Source organism: Dryobates pubescens, chromosome 20 (assembly GCF_014839835.1).
Source record: "Dryobates pubescens isolate bDryPub1 chromosome 20, bDryPub1.pri, whole genome shotgun sequence".
Taxonomy (NCBI): Eukaryota; Metazoa; Chordata; class Aves; order Piciformes; family Picidae; genus Dryobates; species Dryobates pubescens.
The window spans coordinates 14,477,226-14,495,580 of NC_071631.1; the positions used below are offsets into that span (position 1 = coordinate 14,477,226).

At 55.0% G+C, this 18,355-nt stretch overlaps 2 protein-coding genes across 2 annotated transcripts in view; both read left to right on the forward strand.

Moving 5' to 3' along the window:
- USP36 (ubiquitin specific peptidase 36) overlaps positions 1-18,355 on the forward strand; it is a 74,414-nt gene that overhangs the window by 50,767 nt on the left and 5,292 nt on the right. The window lies entirely within an intron of this gene.
- Positions 1-18,355, forward strand: part of DNAH17 (dynein axonemal heavy chain 17) — a 38,619-nt gene that overhangs the window by 19,736 nt on the left and 528 nt on the right. The window contains exons 48-79 of the mRNA XM_054170382.1: positions 377-479; positions 602-749; positions 1,101-1,192; positions 1,373-1,534; positions 1,675-1,839; positions 1,991-2,182; positions 2,652-2,918; positions 3,434-3,595; positions 4,129-4,362; positions 5,052-5,216; positions 5,329-5,424; positions 5,517-5,734; positions 5,968-6,175; positions 6,428-6,543; positions 6,854-7,046; positions 7,163-7,398; positions 7,624-7,746; positions 8,471-8,675; positions 9,033-9,197; positions 9,330-9,470; positions 9,587-9,757; positions 9,938-10,060; positions 10,670-10,863; positions 10,970-11,118; positions 11,262-11,389; positions 12,215-12,442; positions 12,989-13,180; positions 13,824-14,003; positions 15,122-15,304; positions 16,588-16,770; positions 16,980-17,123; positions 17,652-17,877. Coding sequence (XP_054026357.1) covers positions 377-479; positions 602-749; positions 1,101-1,192; positions 1,373-1,534; positions 1,675-1,839; positions 1,991-2,182; positions 2,652-2,918; positions 3,434-3,595; positions 4,129-4,362; positions 5,052-5,216; positions 5,329-5,424; positions 5,517-5,734; positions 5,968-6,175; positions 6,428-6,543; positions 6,854-7,046; positions 7,163-7,398; positions 7,624-7,746; positions 8,471-8,675; positions 9,033-9,197; positions 9,330-9,470; positions 9,587-9,757; positions 9,938-10,060; positions 10,670-10,863; positions 10,970-11,118; positions 11,262-11,389; positions 12,215-12,442; positions 12,989-13,180; positions 13,824-14,003; positions 15,122-15,304; positions 16,588-16,770; positions 16,980-17,123; positions 17,652-17,877 — 5,492 coding nt within the window. The remainder of the gene's footprint in view (positions 1-376; positions 480-601; positions 750-1,100; positions 1,193-1,372; positions 1,535-1,674; positions 1,840-1,990; positions 2,183-2,651; positions 2,919-3,433; positions 3,596-4,128; positions 4,363-5,051; positions 5,217-5,328; positions 5,425-5,516; positions 5,735-5,967; positions 6,176-6,427; positions 6,544-6,853; positions 7,047-7,162; positions 7,399-7,623; positions 7,747-8,470; positions 8,676-9,032; positions 9,198-9,329; positions 9,471-9,586; positions 9,758-9,937; positions 10,061-10,669; positions 10,864-10,969; positions 11,119-11,261; positions 11,390-12,214; positions 12,443-12,988; positions 13,181-13,823; positions 14,004-15,121; positions 15,305-16,587; positions 16,771-16,979; positions 17,124-17,651; positions 17,878-18,355) is intronic.

Sequence of the window (18,355 nt, forward strand, 5' to 3'; positions counted from 1 at the left end):
CCCACTCATCCCCAGAGCTGTGGGGAAGGCTTTGGCAGAGGAGTAGGAAAGCTCTCTGCTGGTGACTCCAAACCCCATCCAAAGCAAGAAGCCACACTGCCAGTGCCAGCAGGGAAGCCCCAGTGGGAATCCCAGTGCTGGGCAGTGCAGCATGGGGCCCAGGTGGTGGGAAGGGGGAAAAGGTGACAAGGTGCCAGCTGCAATGGAGGTCTGGCCATGGGGTATGGGAAGGGCCCCACACAGCAGTGCCAAGAGTAGTGCCAGGCTTTGGCAAGCACAAGGGAGAGGGGGATCCCTGCTCCTGGGTCCATGGGGCATAACCAGACCAGAGGAATCTACCCCTGTGGAAAGTGTCACAGTGCTGGTTCCTGCACAGGTATGACAGGACCAAACTGACCCTGAAGGACATTCACAACTGTCAGTACGTGGCCTGCATGAACCCAACTGCAGGCTCCTTCACCATCGACTCCAGGCTGCAGGTACACAGGACCCACAGGCACTGTGCCCCAGGCAGTCCAGAGCCTGGAGCTGGTGGGATGGGGCTGGCAGCGTCAGCCCTTGCAGGGCAAAGCTCCAGCTGAATTTTTGTCCCTCACTGCAGCGGCACTTCTGTGTCTTTGCCATGAACTTTCCTGGCCAGGAGGCTCTGCTGGCCATCTATGGCACCATCCTGGCCCAGCACCTGGCCCTGCAGCGGGTGCCACCAGCTGTCCAGAAGCTGCAGCCCCAGCTGGTAGCAGCGGCACTGGGTGAGCCCCTGTCATGCTATAGGGTAGGGAGGGTGGCACATGGCAGTATCAGCCCCTGGGCAAGATGCCCACCCCCACTGGCACCAGGAAATCCAACCTCACCACTAGTCCTCCCCTGGGAGCCCCACACTGCACCTCCACATCATGGCACCATGCAAATGAAACCTCAGCTCCTCCCTTCCTCCTACTCATGCAGCTTGTGTCACTAGAAACTGTCAGACCCAAACCTCAGCCTTGTCCTCCCTTCGGAAGGTCCTGGTGGGGAGAACAAGAGAGCTCAGAGATCCCCCCAGAAGCTGCAGTGGTCTCTGGGGATCTACCCTCCCACTTATCCCTGTTTCCTACCAACAGCTCTCCATCAGAAGGTCACCTCCACCTTCTTGCCAACAGCCATCAAGTTCCATTACATCTTCAACCTCCGGGATCTCTCCAACATATTCCAGGTAGTGGGAGAGCTGTTCCCTCTAAAACATCTTTATTCCTTTCTTTCCTTCATGCACCCCTGCAGTGCAGCTGTACATCTCCACAAAGTACCACAACCTTTTCCCAAATCCAACCTTTCACTTCAGTTCTGAGCAGCTTCAAAAATCCCCCAGGGACTGAGGGATTCTTGTCCTCCTCAGGGTCTGTTGTTCTCCACCCCCGAATGCCTGAAGTCTCCTGTGGACTTGGTACGCCTCTGGCTCCACGAAGCTGAGAGGGTGTATGGGGACAAGCTCGTCAATGAGAGTGACCAGAAAGGTTTTGAGAAGGTTCTGGGGGACACCTGCAAAAAGTCTTTTGCTGTAAGCTCTGATGAAATTTGAGGGAGCCCCTCAGCTTGGTGGGGCTGTGCTGCCAGGCTGAGCTCCCCAGCAGTGGCACAGGCAGCAGTAGCCTCTGGGTGCTCCTCGGCTGAGCCCCATGGCTTCATTGTCTCTCCCAGGAACTCGGTGAAGATCTGATGTTTGCCAAGCCCAACATCTACTTCCACTTCACCCAGGGCATGGGAGAGCCCAAGTACCTGCCAGTGCCCAGCTGGCCAGCTCTGAACAAGCTGCTGGTGGAAGCGTTGGAAAGCTACAACGAGGTGAACGCTGCAATGAGTCTGGTGAGTGCCCTGTGCGGGCAGCTCTGTGCCCGGGCAGCAACTATGCCACAGAGCTGCAGCATCGCTCCTGCTGGGGTTTGTGCATCACAGGGCATTTGCTGCCTTTCCTGCTGTGCATCACAATTGACCCTTCCCCTCCTGTCCCCTCCAGGTGCTCTTTGAGGATGCTCTCTCCCATATTTGCAGAATTAGTCGGATCTTGGAGTCCCCCCGGGGCAACGCGCTGCTGGTGGGGGTAGGGGGCAGCGGGAAGCAGAGCCTGGCACGGCTGGCAGCATACATCAGCAACCTGGAGGTGTTTCAGATTACGCTGAGGAAAGGCTACAGCATCCCAGACCTGAAGGTGACAGCAGCTTTCCCCCCAGCCCAGCACCACCTGCTTACAAGACCAATCCTGTGAACATGGAGCAGTGCCAAGCACTGCAGTGGTTCTGGTGCCTAGGGCAGGAGCACAAGGCTCTGCTCTCCTCTTGTCACTGTGCCTGTGCACCATGACCTGCTCAAAGGTGTTTCTGAACACCTACTCTGAGGGACTGTGGTGTTTCCCCATCAGGGATGGGTAGGAGACGCTTGTGAAGGAAGACACAATTTGTGCAGCCCTGGCAGACAGCCTGGAGACAAACAGCCAGCACCCAGCACTCTCCCAAAGGCACCTTCCCAAAGGCACCTTCCCAAAATCTCCTTCCCAAGGGCTCCTCCCCAAAGACTCCCTTCTGGCTTCCCAGAATGGCCCCTGAGCCCCAGGCTTTACTTTGGGGAACAGCTCAGGGTGTTTGAAGATGGAGGATGATGGTTTCTCTCTCCTGCTGCAGCTGGACCTCGCCTCCCAGTACATCAAGGCAGCTGTGAAGAACATGCCCACAGTATTCCTGATGACAGACTCCCAGGTGGCTGAAGAATCATTCCTGGTCCTAATCAATGACTTCTTGGCATCTGGGGAGGTGCCAGGGCTCTTTCAGGATGATGAGCTGGAAGATATTATGAGTGCCATGAGGCCCCAAGTGAAGATGCTTGAGTTGCAGGATACCAGGGAAAACTGCTGGAAATTATTCATAGAAAAAGTCAGGCGGCAGCTGAAGGTGGGTGCTCACCAGAGGGGAGCTTTGCCTTGCCTAATCCCAACCCCACTTGCAGACAGGCTGCAGGAAACTGTGGGGCTTCATTAAATGGTGGTTGGCCTAAGTGAAGGAGGTTTCTAGAGGCTTCCCAGCCAGTGGTGCACCCCCAGCCCAAAGGATGCAGGTCTTCATCCCCATTTATTTATCTCCCTTGGGGCAGGGGGTGGTGAGCAGCCTCCATGGCCATGAGCTGCCACCAGGCTGTGCCACTGGGATGCTGATGTGGGCACTGTGCTTGGCCACTGGCCACAGCCACCCAAACAGGTCCAGAGGCAGCCCTGACCCTGCTGAGAGGTGCAGAGTTCATAATCAGACCATCTCCCACACACTGGGGAGTTAATGGGTGGTAGACAAAGTCCTGATCCTCAGCAGAATGTGCACAGCAATGTGAAGCCCACAGGGATACTCCTAGGGGCCCATGTGTGAGCTCACCCCCGACAGCAGGGACACTGCTCAGCAGTGATGTTCTGCCCCAGGTCATCCTCTGCTTCTCCCCTGTGGGCTCAACCCTGCGACTGCGGGCGAGGAGGTTCCCTGCTGTGGTGAACTGCACAGCCATCAACTGGTTCCATGAGTGGCCAGAGGATGCACTCGTGTCTGTCAGCAGCAGATTCCTGGAGGAAACAGGAGACATCAAGGTGAGATGGGACCTTGGCTTGCTGCATGCTGTAACTGTGCTCAGCCCTCAGCCTTGGGTGGATGGACCAATGGGGCTGCTTTGGGCCCTGACTTTGCTGCTCTCTTTGTTGAGATGTGCCCAGGGATGGGGTCTGGTATGGCCTGGAGGTGCTGGGACAGTGAACTGGGGATGGGGGCTGGGGTAAGCTCACAGCTGGCTCTAGGGCTGGAGCAGGTGAGGATGAACCCTTCCTCGTTCCCTGTTTGTCCTTAAAACACCACCACAAACAGCAGCCTGGAAACAGCAGCTTCTCCCCAGAGCAGCCCAGGTTAGCCCTGGGGGATTAGCACTAGCAAAAACCAGAGCGGGGCTCCAGAACCAACATCCTTCGTGCCAGGATCCCTATTTAATGCAAAGGGAAGCTTTGCCCCCTGGCCTCTGGGCTGGATGTGGAAGGCTGGGTCTCACCCCATCATTTCACTGCATCTGTGTGGTGCAGCATTTGAAGCTGCTTCTGGTAGAACATCTTCACTCTCTGTGCTCCTGGCGCAGCCTGAGGTCAAGGTCTCCATCAGCCGCTTCATGTCCTACGTCCACGTGAGTGTTAAGGAGATGTCCAACACCTACCTGGCCGTGGAGAGGCGCTATAACTACACCACACCAAAGACCTTCTTGGAGCAGATAAAGCTCTACCAAAACCTGCTGTCGAAGCAGCGCAGTGAGCTCACAGGCAAGATCGAGAGGCTGGAGAAAGGGCTGATGAAGCTGCAGAGCACAACGTCGCAGGTGACTGCCCACAGCACCACATCCTGACACAGGGTGACAGGAGGAGAGGCATCCCCACGGGATGGGCAATGGTGGCTGTGAATCACAGAATCATAGAATTGTTAAGGTTGGAAGGGGACCTCAAGGATCATCCAGTTCCAACCCCCCTGCCATGGGCAAGGACACCTCACACTAGAGCAGGTTGCTCACAGCCACATCCAGCTTGGCCTTAAAAACCTCTGGGGATGAGGCTTCCACCACCTTCTTGGGCAACCTTTGCCAGTGTCTCACCACCCCATGGTGAAGATTTTCTTCCTAACATCCAATCTGAATCTATCCATTTCTATTTTTGTGCCATTCACCTCAGTTCTATCACTCCCTGACATCCTAAAAACTCCCTCCCCAGCTTTCTTGTAGCCCACTTCGGATACTGGATGGCCACAATAAGGTCTCCTTGGAGCTTTCTCTTCTCCAGGCTGAACAACCCCAACTCTCTCAGTCTGTCCTCATAACAGAGCAGCTCCATCCCTCTCATCATCCTTGTGGCCCTTCTCTGGACATGTTCCAGCACCTCCAGGTCCTTTCTGTGATAGGAACTCCAGAAGATAACAAGCTAGGGGCTGTGAAGTCCCCAGGCCACACTGAGGCACCACTGGGAAGGGCTTGGCAGGAGCAATGCTCTGATCTTCTCTGTTTCTCCTCCCATCAAGGTGGATGAACTGAAAGCCAAGCTGGCTGTCCAGGAGGCAGAGCTGAAGCAGAAGAATGAGGATGCAGATAAACTGATCCATGTGGTAGGCATTGAGACAGAGAAGGTCAGCAAGGAGAAAGCCATCGCTGATGAGGAGGAGCTGAAGGTTCAGGCCATTAACAAGGTGAGTGGTACTGAACCGATGCCCACTGCACTAAGGTCCAACACAAGACAGGGCAGCGTGAGCTCTGTTGGCTCTGGGTAACTGCCATTCACCCCGTCCTGTGCCCTCACAGAACGTGGCTGAGAAGCAGCAAGCCTGTGAGACCGACCTGGCAAAAGCAGAGCCAGCACTGGTAGCTGCCCAGGAGGCCCTCAACACACTCAACAAGGTGGGTGATGCCTCGGTGGGAAGAGGGGACCCAAGTGGTGCCAGCACCCCTGTGCCCAGGCGATGCTCAGCTGCCCTGTGGTTCCTTCTCAGAACAACCTGACGGAGCTGAAGTCCTTCGGGACCCCACCGGACGCGGTGGTGAACGTCACAGCAGCTGTGATGATTCTGACAGCCCCAAAGGGCAATATACCAAAGGATAAGAGCTGGAAGGCAGCAAAAGTCATGATGGGAAAAGTAGACACTTTCATTGACAACTTAAAGAAGTTTGACAAGGAGCACATCCCCGAGGCCTGTCTCAAGGCATTTCAGTGAGTCCATGGCCGGTTCCTGCCCCCTTCCTAGCCCCATGCCATCAGCCTGTCCTGGACAGGACATCCCAGAGACCCTCATTCAGTGAGGTTCCACAGGCAGGAAGTGGGATCCAGGTTCCTGCTCTGCTCTCCCACCCTGCCACCCATTGGGAAGAGCCCAGGGAGGAGTGAGATGGGGCCATCAGCAGCCACAGTACAGCATCACGGCACTGTGTGTTCTCCTGTTCCAGGCCCTACAGGTCAGACCCCAGTTTTGATCCAGAGTTCATCATGTCAAAGTCAACAGCTGCTGCAGGTCTGTGCTCCTGGTGCCTAAACATCGTCCGCTTCTACGAGGTGTTCTGTGAGGTGGAGCCCAAGAGGAAGGCTCTGGAGGAGGCCAACGCTGAGCTGGCAGAGGCACAAGAAAAGCTCAGGCGCATCAAGGACAAAATTGCTGTGAGTTATCCCCCACACACACACCCCCCCAGGCTAGGAGCTGTTTGCCTTGGCTGGTACCCATGACCCCACCAGCTATTTGTCTGCCAAACAGGAGCAAGAAAGATTTGTGTCATTTGTATCACCTGGAGCCCAGGTGCTCCAAGAGCTGTGTGGTCACAACAGAGGCTGCTGCAAAGCTCTCCTGGCCTGGCAGCTCCCTGTGACTGTGCTCTGGGCAGGAGGTCACTGTGGATGTGTTGTCTTTTGAAGGACCTGAATGCCAACTTGGCAGCTCTCACTGCAGAATTTGAGAAAGCCACAGCTGAAAAAATCAAATGTCAGCAGGAGGCTGATGCAACCAACAGAGTCATCACACTGGCAAACAGGTACCCTGCAAATGCTGGCTCCAGAGGCACCAGGACTCTACTGCTCCCTGGCACTGCCATCAGAGCCCCCCATGTCCTACCCACATTAAAAAATCCCAAGTATGAATTGGGCCAGAAATTCAGGGGGGAATGCAGCCTTGGAGCCAAGCACAGGGGAGGGCAGCCTACCATTCAGGCAGAGGTGGGTTAATTCCAAGGGCGTTTGGTGATGGCCATCTACTCTGGGGCACCATGGTTAAGTCCCCATCTGCCTCACCCAGCAATGAGAGTGGCAGCACCACAGCAGGCAGCATCCCCTTTGCCTCCCCAGGCTCATCGGGGGCTTGGCATCTGAAAACGTCCGCTGGGCTGAGTCAGTGGAGATGCTCAGGGAGCAGGAGAAGACAGTGTGTGGAGATGTGCTGCTGGTCTCTGCCTTCGTGTCCTACGTTGGCTACTTCACCAAAAAGTACAGGAGTGAGCTGCTGGACAAGTGGTGGATCCCCTTCCTCAGCAGGCTGGAAGTGAGTGGCCACAGGTCCTGTCCCAGGCTGCCTGGGGCTGCTTCCTCCCATACCCACTGCCACCAAGGGGCTGCTGCTCCTTTGTGGCCAGGCCCCCAATGGCCCCTCCCCGGCAGGTGCCCATCCCCATCACCCCAGAGCTGGACCCCCTCAGCCTCCTCACCGACTCTGCTGATGTGGCTGCCTGGAGCAACCAGGGGCTGCCCAGTGACCGAACGTCCATCGAGAATGCCACCATCCTCTGCAACACCCAGAGGTGGCCCCTGGTCGTGGATGCCCAGCTCCAGGGCATCAAGTGGATCAAGAACAAATACGGGGAGGAGCTGCGAGCCATCCGTCTGGGCCAGAAGAAGTGAGTCAGGGGCTGGGGGCTGTCTGCAAACTTGGGCTGGACCACCCCAACCTTCCCCTGCCAGGGCACCCATGTCCCACATCTGACTCAGGGTATCTGAGGGTAGCAGCACTGATGGAGCACCCAACACCTCGATGGGCTCTCCAGGGGCCAGGATGGGTCCTGCTGAGGTGCAGCAGCTGGCAGTGTTTGCCTGAGCTCACCCCAGGCCTCACTTGCCTGCAGCTACCTGGACACCATCGAGCAGGCAGTGTCTGAGGGACAGACGCTGCTGATTGAGGACGTTGGTGAGACAGTGGAGCCGGTGCTGGACCACCTGCTTGGCAGGAACACCATCAAGAAGGGCAGGTCAGCTCACCCTCTGCTCTGGTGCCAAGGAGTTTCACCTACACTGAGAAAACACTGCTGCCCTAAAATGCCAATTTGTGCCCCTTGCATGACAGCTGTGGGGGCTGACCCTGGCCCTGCCCACATCCTGCACTTTGCCCTGCTATTTCCCACGGAGGATATTTGAGGCTGATGTGATGTTTTGGAATCTTCTGGTCTGCAGAGTCCAGTTTGTTTAGTGGTTTAAGAGCATGGCCCCTTGTGTACCTGCAGTAAGGTGTGATCAGCTGGGAGGGTTCTCTTGGCAGACACAGAAGCTGTTCTGTGATGGGGATTTTAGGGGGAATCCCATGCCCCACTTGGTGCTGCCAGCCCTGCTGCAGGCAGTGTTGCCTTCCCCAGACACCACCAACCTCCCCTGCCATGCTGCTGGCTCTGGTGAGGGCTGATTCCCTGGAGCTGCAGGGACAGAGCTCAGGGGCTGCCAGGGAGGGAGCTGCAACACCTGCCTTTGTATCATGGCATGAGCTCAGAAGCTGTGGTGGGGCTGCAGGCAGGGCAGCCACCAGCTCCTTCTGCTCCTCCTGCCTTTGCCCTGCTAGGGCTGTTTTGGATGTTCTGTCCTTGCTATGGACCAGAGAAACACATCTTGAGTGGCTGGGAATAGCATGTGGGTTGAGGGCTTGTGTCTGTGATGAGTTACTGCTGAGTGTGCATACATTTATTAGTTTAATTAACTGAACAGATACATTAAGATAGGAGATAAAGAAGTGGAATATCACCCACACTTCCGCCTCATTCTGCACACCAAATACTCCAACCCTCACTACAAGCCCGAGGTGCAGGCTCAGTGCACCCTGATCAACTTCTTGGTGACCCGGGAGGGGCTGGAGGACCAGCTCCTGGCTGCTGTGGTGGCCAAAGAACGTCCAGACCTGGAGACCCTGAAGGTAAGAACCCTCTGCTGGCGAGGCAGCAGCAGAAAGCAGCCTGGAGAGGCTGTGGTTGCTCTGCTGGGAGGAAGCAGCAGGACGTCACCTCTGCGAGCTTGCTGCTGCTTATTGAGAGCTCAGTGACTGCCAAACAGGGCTTTTATCTGCATGGGCAGCTGCATGTCCACCATTCCCCTGAGGAGCCTGGCACTGCCACGGGCACGCTTGCTGCTTCACCCTGCAGGTGACAGCATATCCCAGGCCGGGCCACCTCCACCCTCCTCTTGCTTTGGCACTTCGGTGACATGATGAAAAACATGGGGACTGATGGCAGTTTCACCTCTTGAGTGATGTCTCTGGGTGCTGGGCTTGTAGGCAAACCTCACAAAGAGCCAGAACGAGTTCAAGATCAGGCTAAAGGAGCTGGAGGACTCTCTGCTTGCCAGACTGTCTGCTGCCACGGGAGGGTTCCTGGAGGACACGGAGCTGGTGGAGAACCTGGAAACAACGAAGCGCACAGCCATTGAAATCGAGGAGAAGGTAAGGGAAGCTGTCCTGGTGCCTGTGCTGCAGTGCCACAGACAGCAGGAGAGCTCTCCTGGGCCACAGTGGGCACTCAGCAGGAGGTTGGATGCCAGGCTGCTGGGTGCATCCATCTTCATGTGCATCCAGGTGAAAGAAGCCAAAGTCACCGAAGAGCAAATCAATGTCGCTAGAGAAAACTACAGACCAGCAGCAGAGCGAGCGTCCCTTCTCTACTTCATCCTGAGTGACCTCAACAAGATCAACCCCATCTACCAGTTCTCTCTTAAGGTAGACCTGGAGCAGGAGGGGAAGGTTGGGGGGTCTCGGAGATGCAGTGTTCTGGTGTTGATGCTGCTAACGAGCACCCAGCCCAGCCACTGAGCTGCCGCTGGGCTCTCCCCCAGGCCTTCAATGTGGTTTTCGAGAAAGCCATTCAGCGCACAGCCCCCAGTGAGGACATCAAGCAGAGGGTCATCAACCTGACAGATGAGATCACCTACTCTGTCTATGTGTACACTGCTCAGGGACTCTTTGAGAGAGACAAACTCATTTTCCTGGCCCAGGTCACCTTCCAGGTAATGTGCACACCTCTGGGGCTTGTGTAACGCCGGATGTGAGTCTATGCTGGTTTAGAGAGGTCTGTCTCTTACATCTGTGCTGCTGGATGCTCAGCAGCTTCTTGCCTGGTGCTCAGCCCCTCACGTTGAGGCTGTGTGTGCCAGGGTGACTATGACTTTGTGCTTTCAACTTGGCAGGTCCTGGCACTCAAGAAAGAACTGATCCCAGTGGAGCTAGACTTCCTTCTGCGCTTCCCTTCCAAGGCTGGCGTCACATCCCCCGTGGACTTCCTGCAGCCTCAGGGCTGGGGTGGCATCAAGGTTGGTTGATAGGGTTGCCCACTGTGCCAAGGTGATGACAACACAGCCCATGGTGTGGTAAGTTCAGGTGCACCTGCAGCACCTGGGAGGGTGCACAAAGCCCTTCATCCTCTGTGGCCAGTGAGACCCATCATGTCCTGGCTCCTGACAGGGACTTTGAGCACAGAGGTCCATGCTCGCTGCTGGGATCAGCTGACCAAGCCTGCTCAACTGCTCCCATTCCTCTGCACATCCTGCTCACCCCAGGGGCTGAGGGGAAGTAGCTGCTCACACTGGTGGGAGGGGGCAGCTGGCAAAATTGTATTCCAGCAGTATTTTTGACTGTCAGCATTCCCTGTGTGCCCAGCTCCTCAGTTCAGGGGTGTCCAAGCTGTGCCACACCAGCCAACACACAGCGTCCCAGATTCACCAGGCATCCTTGGCAACCCAGGGGTGTCTCAGAGGGCAGCTCTGGCAGCCTGCCTGGGCTGGTGGAGCAGAGTTGTGGGACCCCTCAGGGCCCAGCTGCAGCACAGCACACAGCTTTGTGGGGACCTCCCCAAAGACTGGGGGTCCCTGAGGGCAAACAGAGCCCAGAAGTGATTTGATCCTTTGCTGTGGGACCTGAAGGTGCTCTCAGAAATGGAAGAGTTCAGGAACTTGGACAGTGACATCGAGGGCTCAGCAAAGCGATGGAAGAAGTTTGTGGAGTCTGAGGTGCCAGAGAAGGAAGTGTTCCCCAAGGAGTGGAAGAACAAAACAGCCCTGCAAAAGCTGTGCATGCTGCGGTGCATGCGGCCAGACAGGATGACCTACGCCATCAGGTGTGCTGGGCAGCTGGCACCAAGCTCTCCTGGCAGAGCCCTGTGGCCTCACCACACCAGCAACCACAGCTGCTCCCAACTCCCATGATGGTTTTGTTTTCTGCAGGAACTTTGTGGAAGAGAAGATGGGGAGCAAGTATGTGGAAGGAAGGAGTGTTGAGCTCTTCAAGGCGTACAAGGAGAGCAGCCCCTCCACACCCTTGTTCTTCATTCTCTCCCCTGGTGTTGACCCACTGAAAGATGTGGAGGCCCTGGGTGAGCTGCTGCCCGCTCCCTGGCTGGCATCAGCCCACAATGGCTGTGTGTGGCTGCTGGGTGGAGCTGCACACAGCCTCATCTTCATACTGACTCTAACCAAAAAAGCATCTCACACCCTGGTGCTCTCCTCCTCTCTCCAGGCCAAAAGCTGAACTTCACCATTGAGAATGGGAGGATCCACAACGTGTCACTGGGGCAGGGCCAGGAGGTCGTGGCAGAACAGGCACTGGAGGTGGCAGCTGCACAGGGCCACTGGGTCATCCTGCAGGTGAGTGGTGGTCCTGCTGGCCACCAGGCACATTATGAGGCTGCAGCCCTGCTGGCAACCAGACACACCAGGGCTCAGTGACCCCAGGCTCCCCCAGCCTGGGCATCCCCATTGACACTCAGGTGGTTTTTTGAACGGCTGAAGCTCAGTGGGGTGTTTGCAACTGCTCTGCTACCCCATCCCTGTGCACTGGCTGTCACATACAGTCTCTGTGCTCAGCCTACACAGTGGCCAGGTCCAGGCTTGTCCTTGCTGGGGGAAAAGCCAGAGGAAGGGAAGGGACTGAGGGCAGTCCCACCACCCAGCTGTGGGAAGGTGCTGTGCAGGAGCAAAGAGGGTACATGTAGGGCTCAGGGAAAGAGGGGTGGGGGGAAACAGGGGGAGTACAGTGCCCATCACTCCCTGCAGTAACACCAGCAGGTGAGGGCTGAGATATGATAGCTCCTTACCCTCGCTGCACCGTCATGGGCAAGGTGGAAGGCAAGGGGACATCTGGGACAGACAAACCTTTGGTGTGCACCAAACTCCACTGGCTGGCACCAAGGGAACTGGAGAGGGGCCCCAGAGTAGGATACAGGCAATTGAAAGTGGAAGCCAAAAGGGTGGGAGGCCACCCAAAGAGGACAATAGCCCTGCAACAAGGGAACAGGGCACACACACAGAGTGGCAGTGACACTACCTGGGTGAGTTGGGTGTCCTCAGGCTGAGAGCTGCCATGTCATGCTGCACCTGCTCTCTGCAGAGCCACAACAGGAATTTAGGGGGGAGAAGTGATTCCTGAGGTGGTATAGCAGTCCAAAGAGTGCAGGGGGCCTTCTGTTGCAGAACATCCACCTGGTGGCACGGTGGCTGGGGACACTGGAGAAGATAGTGGAGCAGAACAGTCAGGGCAGCCACGACGACTACCGAGTGTTCATGAGCGCAGAGCCAGCCCCCACCCCTGAGAGCCACATCATCCCTCAGGGGCTGCTGGAAGATGCCATCAAAATCACCAACGAGCCCCCCACGGGCATGTATGCCAACCTGCACAAAGCCCTCGACCTCTTCACCCAGGTACCCCCACCCCGCTGCCTGCTCTCCCCTACCACCACCACCCCCCTGTGCACAAGCCAGCTCCTTCCAACCATTTTGAGTCAGTTATCCCTGGGACATCACTCAACCACAGATGATGTGCTAGGAGCCAGCACACCTCCAGCATGTCCTCCTGAGGTGGGGGGGGCAGAGCTCCCCATTTGCCAGGCTGTGATTTGTGGGTGGCCAGAGCTGCCTCAGGGTCCCAAATCCGGGTGTGGGGTTGAGCTACTGGAGCCTTTCCCAAAGCTGAATGCCGAGCTGCTGCAGCTTGATGCCACCAAGAAGCCACCTTGACTGTCTGGGGAGTGTGTGTGGATTCCTGATTTATTTATTTTTGTGAATGGGTGCAAAAATTAACCAATTCACAAATGGTTAGAAGATAATTTTATGCTTTATTTTTTAATAACCTCCAGGTGTCCTTGGCCATCATCTGCTAACTTTCTGCAACAGAAGGAGGGCTGACAGCCACATTTGCTCATTCTCTGGCAAACCCATTCACACATTCCCATTTTAACTCTGCTGCAGGACACATTGGAGATGTGCAGCAAAGAAATGGAGTTCAAATGCATCTTGTTTGCCCTCTGCTACTTCCACGCAGTGGTGGCCGAGCGGCGCAAGTTCGGCGCTCAGGGCTGGAACAAGTCCTACCCCTTCAACAACGGTGACCTGACCATATCCATCAATGTCCTTTACAACTACCTGGAGGCTAACCCCAAGGTGAGGGAATCAGAAAGTGACCAAATCGCTGCACAGGACACACCACAACATCAACTCTTGTTATAAACACTCAGCAGTTTGTTGCACAAATGCCTCCTCTTGAAGGAACAGCACCCTGCTGCTGGCCCTTCTTCAGCTCCTCCCAGGGAGCTCTGGCCTGTGAAGGTGCAGAGTCCTCAGTGTGGCTGAGCTGGGTGCACAGAGGGTGTTCAGCCTGACCTGGCTCCCCCCTCGGTGCTTTGCTGGGTTGGTTGGGTAAATGACTTTCCACTTAAAAAGGCAAAGCCTGTCCCAGTAATGAAAGTGTAGGAGCAGGACTGAGGCCTCACCTTTTGGAGAGTTGTGCTTTTCTCTGGCCTCACAGATGTGATCAGTGTTGATCTGAATAAAGAGGGGATGACAGGGGTTCAGAGCCCATCCTGGGACAAGGTGAAATCTTGGGTAACCACAAGAGACACCTGAGATGAGCTCAATCTGTCACCAAGGATCTGCAGGTCCAGGGTTTGTCACCTTCCTGGACTTACTTGGGAACTGTTGCTCCCTGAACCCCCAGTTCTGTAGTTGTGTGCAGCTTCCCTGGGCTGCAGGGCACTGGTGGGGAGCCATGCAGGAACCTCTCCTTGAGGTGAGCCTTTCCTTGCAGGTGCCATGGGATGACCTCCGGTACCTCTTTGGTGAAATCATGTACGGAGGGCACATCACCGACGACTGGGACCGGCGGCTGTGCAGGACCTACCTGAGCGAATACATCCGCGTGGAGATGCTGGACGGGGAAGTGCCCTTGGCTCCAGGGTTTTTGACCCCTCCCAACTTGGACTACAAGGTAAGAAAGTTCAGTCCAGTTTTGGGGTCCCCAGCTGAAGAGGGACAGAGATCTACTCATGAGAGTCCAACGAAGAGCTACCAGGGTGACTGAGGGACTGGAGCACTGCCCTGTGAGGAGAGGCTGAGAGCCCTGGGACTGTTTCTTCTCAGAGAAGACTGAGAGGGGATTTAGTTAATATTTATAAATATCTGAGGGCTGGGTGTCAGGAGGGAGGGGACAGCCTCTGCTCAGTCTGTGTGGGACAAGGGGTAATGGATACAAACTACAGCACAGGAGGTTCCACCTCAACATGGGGAGGAACTTCTTCACTGTGAGAGTCACAGAGCACTGGAACAGACTGCCCCAGAGAGGCTGTGGAGTCTCCTTCTCTGGAGACTTTCCAGCGCTGTCTGGATGTGTTACTGTGCAACCTGTGCTGGATTCTATGGTCCTGCTGTGACAGCGGGGCTGGACTTGATGATCTCTGGAGGTCCCTTCCAACCCCTAGCATCCTGTGCTCCTGTGAACACTGCAATTTGCTGTAGAAAACCACTGCTGGGTTGAACGCACGCTGGTCAGAGTTTCCTCATGCTAACCAACAGGGAATGTAGGGGGGGGAGGGGGGGAAGGTTTAAATCCCCTGGAAATATGCAGAACGGCTGAGAAAATAATTCCTGTGGCTGGGGTGGTGTGAGGGAAAAACTTAGGTAAGATGTGAGTGAAAAACCATCTTGTATAAGCAGCGTCAGCCAGCTGTGGGGCACCACCAAAAAGCAATGAGGTATTTTCAAGGCTGGCACAGAACTTCTCCTTGGTGTCCAGGGCGAGGAGCAGTAGACATAAACTGGAGCACAGGAGGTTCCACATAAACACAAGGGAAAAAAAATCTTCACTTTGAGGGTGGCAGAGCACTGGGCCAGGCTGCCCAGAGAGGTGGTGGAGCCTCCTTCTCTGGAGGCATTCAAAACCTGCCTGGATGTGTTCCTGGGTGATTTAATGTGGGTGATCCTGCTCTAGCCAAGGACTAGATGATCTCCAGAGGTCCCTTCCAACCTCACCACGCTGGGATCCTGTGAGAACTTGGGCTCCTTTGTACCTATCTGCTAATCTAACAGCAGCACCTGCCCTGCACTTAGGGGTACCATGAGTACATCGATGAGAACCTGCCCCCGGAGAGCCCCTACCTGTACGGCCTTCACCCCAACGCTGAGATCGGCTTCCTGACCGTCACCTCCGACAGGCTCTTCCGGACGGTGCTGGAAATGCAGCCCAAAGAGTCAGATGCTGGAGGAGGCTCAGGTGTCTCCAGAGAGGAACAGGCAAGTGAGGTTTTACACTGAAACACTTCAGAGGCTGGGAGAGGACTAGGTGGTGAGGACAGCTATGGGCCCACACACAAGGGACAGGATGTGACCTGCAATGCTGCCTTTTGTTGGCGCAAGATAATAGAGATGTGACTCTCACCCAGGACCTCATGGCACAGGCTGTCAAGGCTGTGAGCCTGGAGGAGTACCAAGGGAAAGAGAAGGGGTAATGGGTACAAGTTACTGCTGGGGAGGTTCCAATTGCAATCCAGAATAAAATTATCACAGTGGATACTGGAATCATCTCCCAGGGGAAGCAGTGGATTCCCCTACATTGGTCAGCTTTAAGACCAAGTTTCAAGGGTGCTGGGCCAGCTCCTTTCAACTAGACTATTATCTGGCAAGGTTGGCCCAGATGATCCTTGGGGTTCCTTCCAGCCTGGCATACTATTATTCAGCTGCTGATGGCACAGAGCTCATGAGAAATGCTGCAGCCTGTGCTCAGGTCTTTATTTAAGTCTGTTTGCATTGGTTTCTCCATGACCAGATTCTCCTTTCCACTCCAGTAACTGCCAGTCTTTGGCATTGGTGATGTAATTGAACATAAGCAAACACTTCACTCTGCAGCTGCTGAGGCAGCAGCACAGCTGTCACAGCCCCAGGGCAGATGGAGCAGTGGCCACAGCTGCCTACACATCCCTGTGTCCCTCGCAGACCCCTCCCCTCTCCTCCTGCATCACTGCAGCCCCCAGGCAAGCAGACACAAGTCACGCAGGTCACAGCCATGAGCTGCTGTGAGGAAGCCACCGGGTAAGGAGCTGGGGCTGAGGCACTGCCCTGGCAGTCTGTGTGTAGCCTCCATCTGAGCATGTGCTGTTACACAAGTCAGCAGCACTCAGAGAAAGGGGTCAAGATGTGCCAGGGGCACAATGTGGCTCACAGGCTGCGTCCTCAACAGATGGAGCAAGCCCAGCGATTCCCATTCCCCATGGCAGCTACTAAAAATACACATCTAACACAAAAAAATACAGGAAAGTAGCCTTCCTCCTGACTCCCTGGATTTTACCCTTGACTTTCACTGCCTCTGTGGCTTCAGTTCTTACCTTCTTGGCTACAGAAAAAGAGCTGCAGCTTTTTAAGATCCAAGAGCAGCTAATGAAAGAACAGAGCATTGGTAACAGAGGAGGAAACACAGGGAAACAGGAGGCCAGAAAAGGAGATCTCTTACTAGGTCATTAACTGCTAACCCACTGCATTTTCCCTGAGGTAAGAGCAGTTCTGTGGGCTCTTCTTTCCAGGTGAAGTCAGTCCTAGATGAGATTATGGATAAGCTGCCAGAACCATTCAATATGATGGAGATCATGGAGAAAGCAATGGAAAAGACCCCATATGTTGTAGTGGCCTTCCAAGAATGTGAAAGAATGAACATCCTGACCCATGAAATCAGACGCTCCTTGAAAGAGCTGGACTTGGGCCTGAAGGTACAGTCGGGGGGCTGCCTGGAAAGCCTCTGTCCCTACCAAACACCTTCCTGTGATGTGCCAATGGCTGCTGCTCACTGCAGCCCTTGTCCCATACAATACCCAGTGCTGGCTCCAGCCAGGAGGTACCCAGCCTCCTGCTTCCTGAGGAGTTTCCATCAGAATCACTTTGTTCAGATTCCACTGCACAGCTTTCCTCTGTTCTCCAGGGAGAGCTGACCATCACATCAGATATGGAGGAGCTGGCCAATGCCCTCTTCTATGACAGTGTCCCCGAGTCCTGGATGCGCTACGCCTACCCTTCCCTGCTCAGCTTGGGAGCCTGGTATGCAGACCTGCTCCTTCGGATCAGGGTGAGCAGACCTCTGGTGGAAGTTAACACTCAGGGGACCATGGCTACCACACAAGACCAGGAATCACCTCCAGCAGTGCACAGTGGTTAACTGGTTTATTTTTCAATATTAAAGTAAGCAGTTTGAAGTACCTGAAAGGGCTGGTTACTCCCAAGGAGGAGAGCAGATGATTGAGAAGGGTTCACCATTAGAGAATATCACTGGTTCAGAAGAGCATTAGCCACCCCCCACCATAACTTTCCATGTCCCAGAAGGAAAAAAAATACATTTAATAAAATAATCTATTGCAAGTGTGGCTTTGTTATTTCAAAAAATAGCAGCAGTACTTACTGCAATCCAAATTCATGGTTTAAATGTCAGGGCTGCAGTGGAATCTGCTGTTTATTCCTCAGAGATCACCTCCATCCCAGGCTCCCCATCTAGAGGATTACCTGGAGCTCACATCAGTTCTTTGTACCATCAAAGCAATATTCTACTACTTGAAGGCCATGCTTTGCTCTGAAGTACTTTGCCGGTTTTCTTTTCCAGGAACTGGAAGTCTGGACAACAGACTTTTCACTGCCTGCAACAGTGTGGCTGGCAGGGTTCTTCAACCCCCAGTCCTTCCTCACTGCCATCATGCAGTCCATGGCCAGGAAAAACGAGTGGCCACTCGACAAGATGTGTCTCTCGGTGGAAGTGACCAAGAAAACCCACGAAGATGTAAGGGCTCCACCCCGAGAAGGCTCCTATGTGCATGGATTATTCATGGAAGGTAAAAGACTGCATTTTCTATGAGATGTTTCAGACAAGGAGAAGGCCCAGTTCAGCCTTACAAACCCCTGCAAAGAGGGCAGGTGCTGGTACTCGCTGGCTCCTGTGACCCTGAGCAGTGGAGCCGCGGCTCCAGCCAGTGTCAGGGACACGCCAGCCGAGGGCAGCACCCGGCCGTTTTCCAGCAGTTTCACACCCTGGGACCTGGGGTTTGGAAAGTCAGATTGCAGATCCCCAACCTGAGAACTGGGCTGAGGTTCAGGGTTCTAGGGAATAAATGTACTACACTCCTATGTGACGTGCAAGTAAGGCAACCCAGGAAACCCAGAACCTAAAATAGCTGCTGCTAAACAAGGAGGGGGAAGGAGATGGCAGAGCAGCACAGGGTGCACAGACCACACAGGACAGCTTAGCATAGTCCCACCACAGCCAGGTTCTACCTCCAACTCTGCAGCTTCCATGCAAACCCAAGCTGAAGG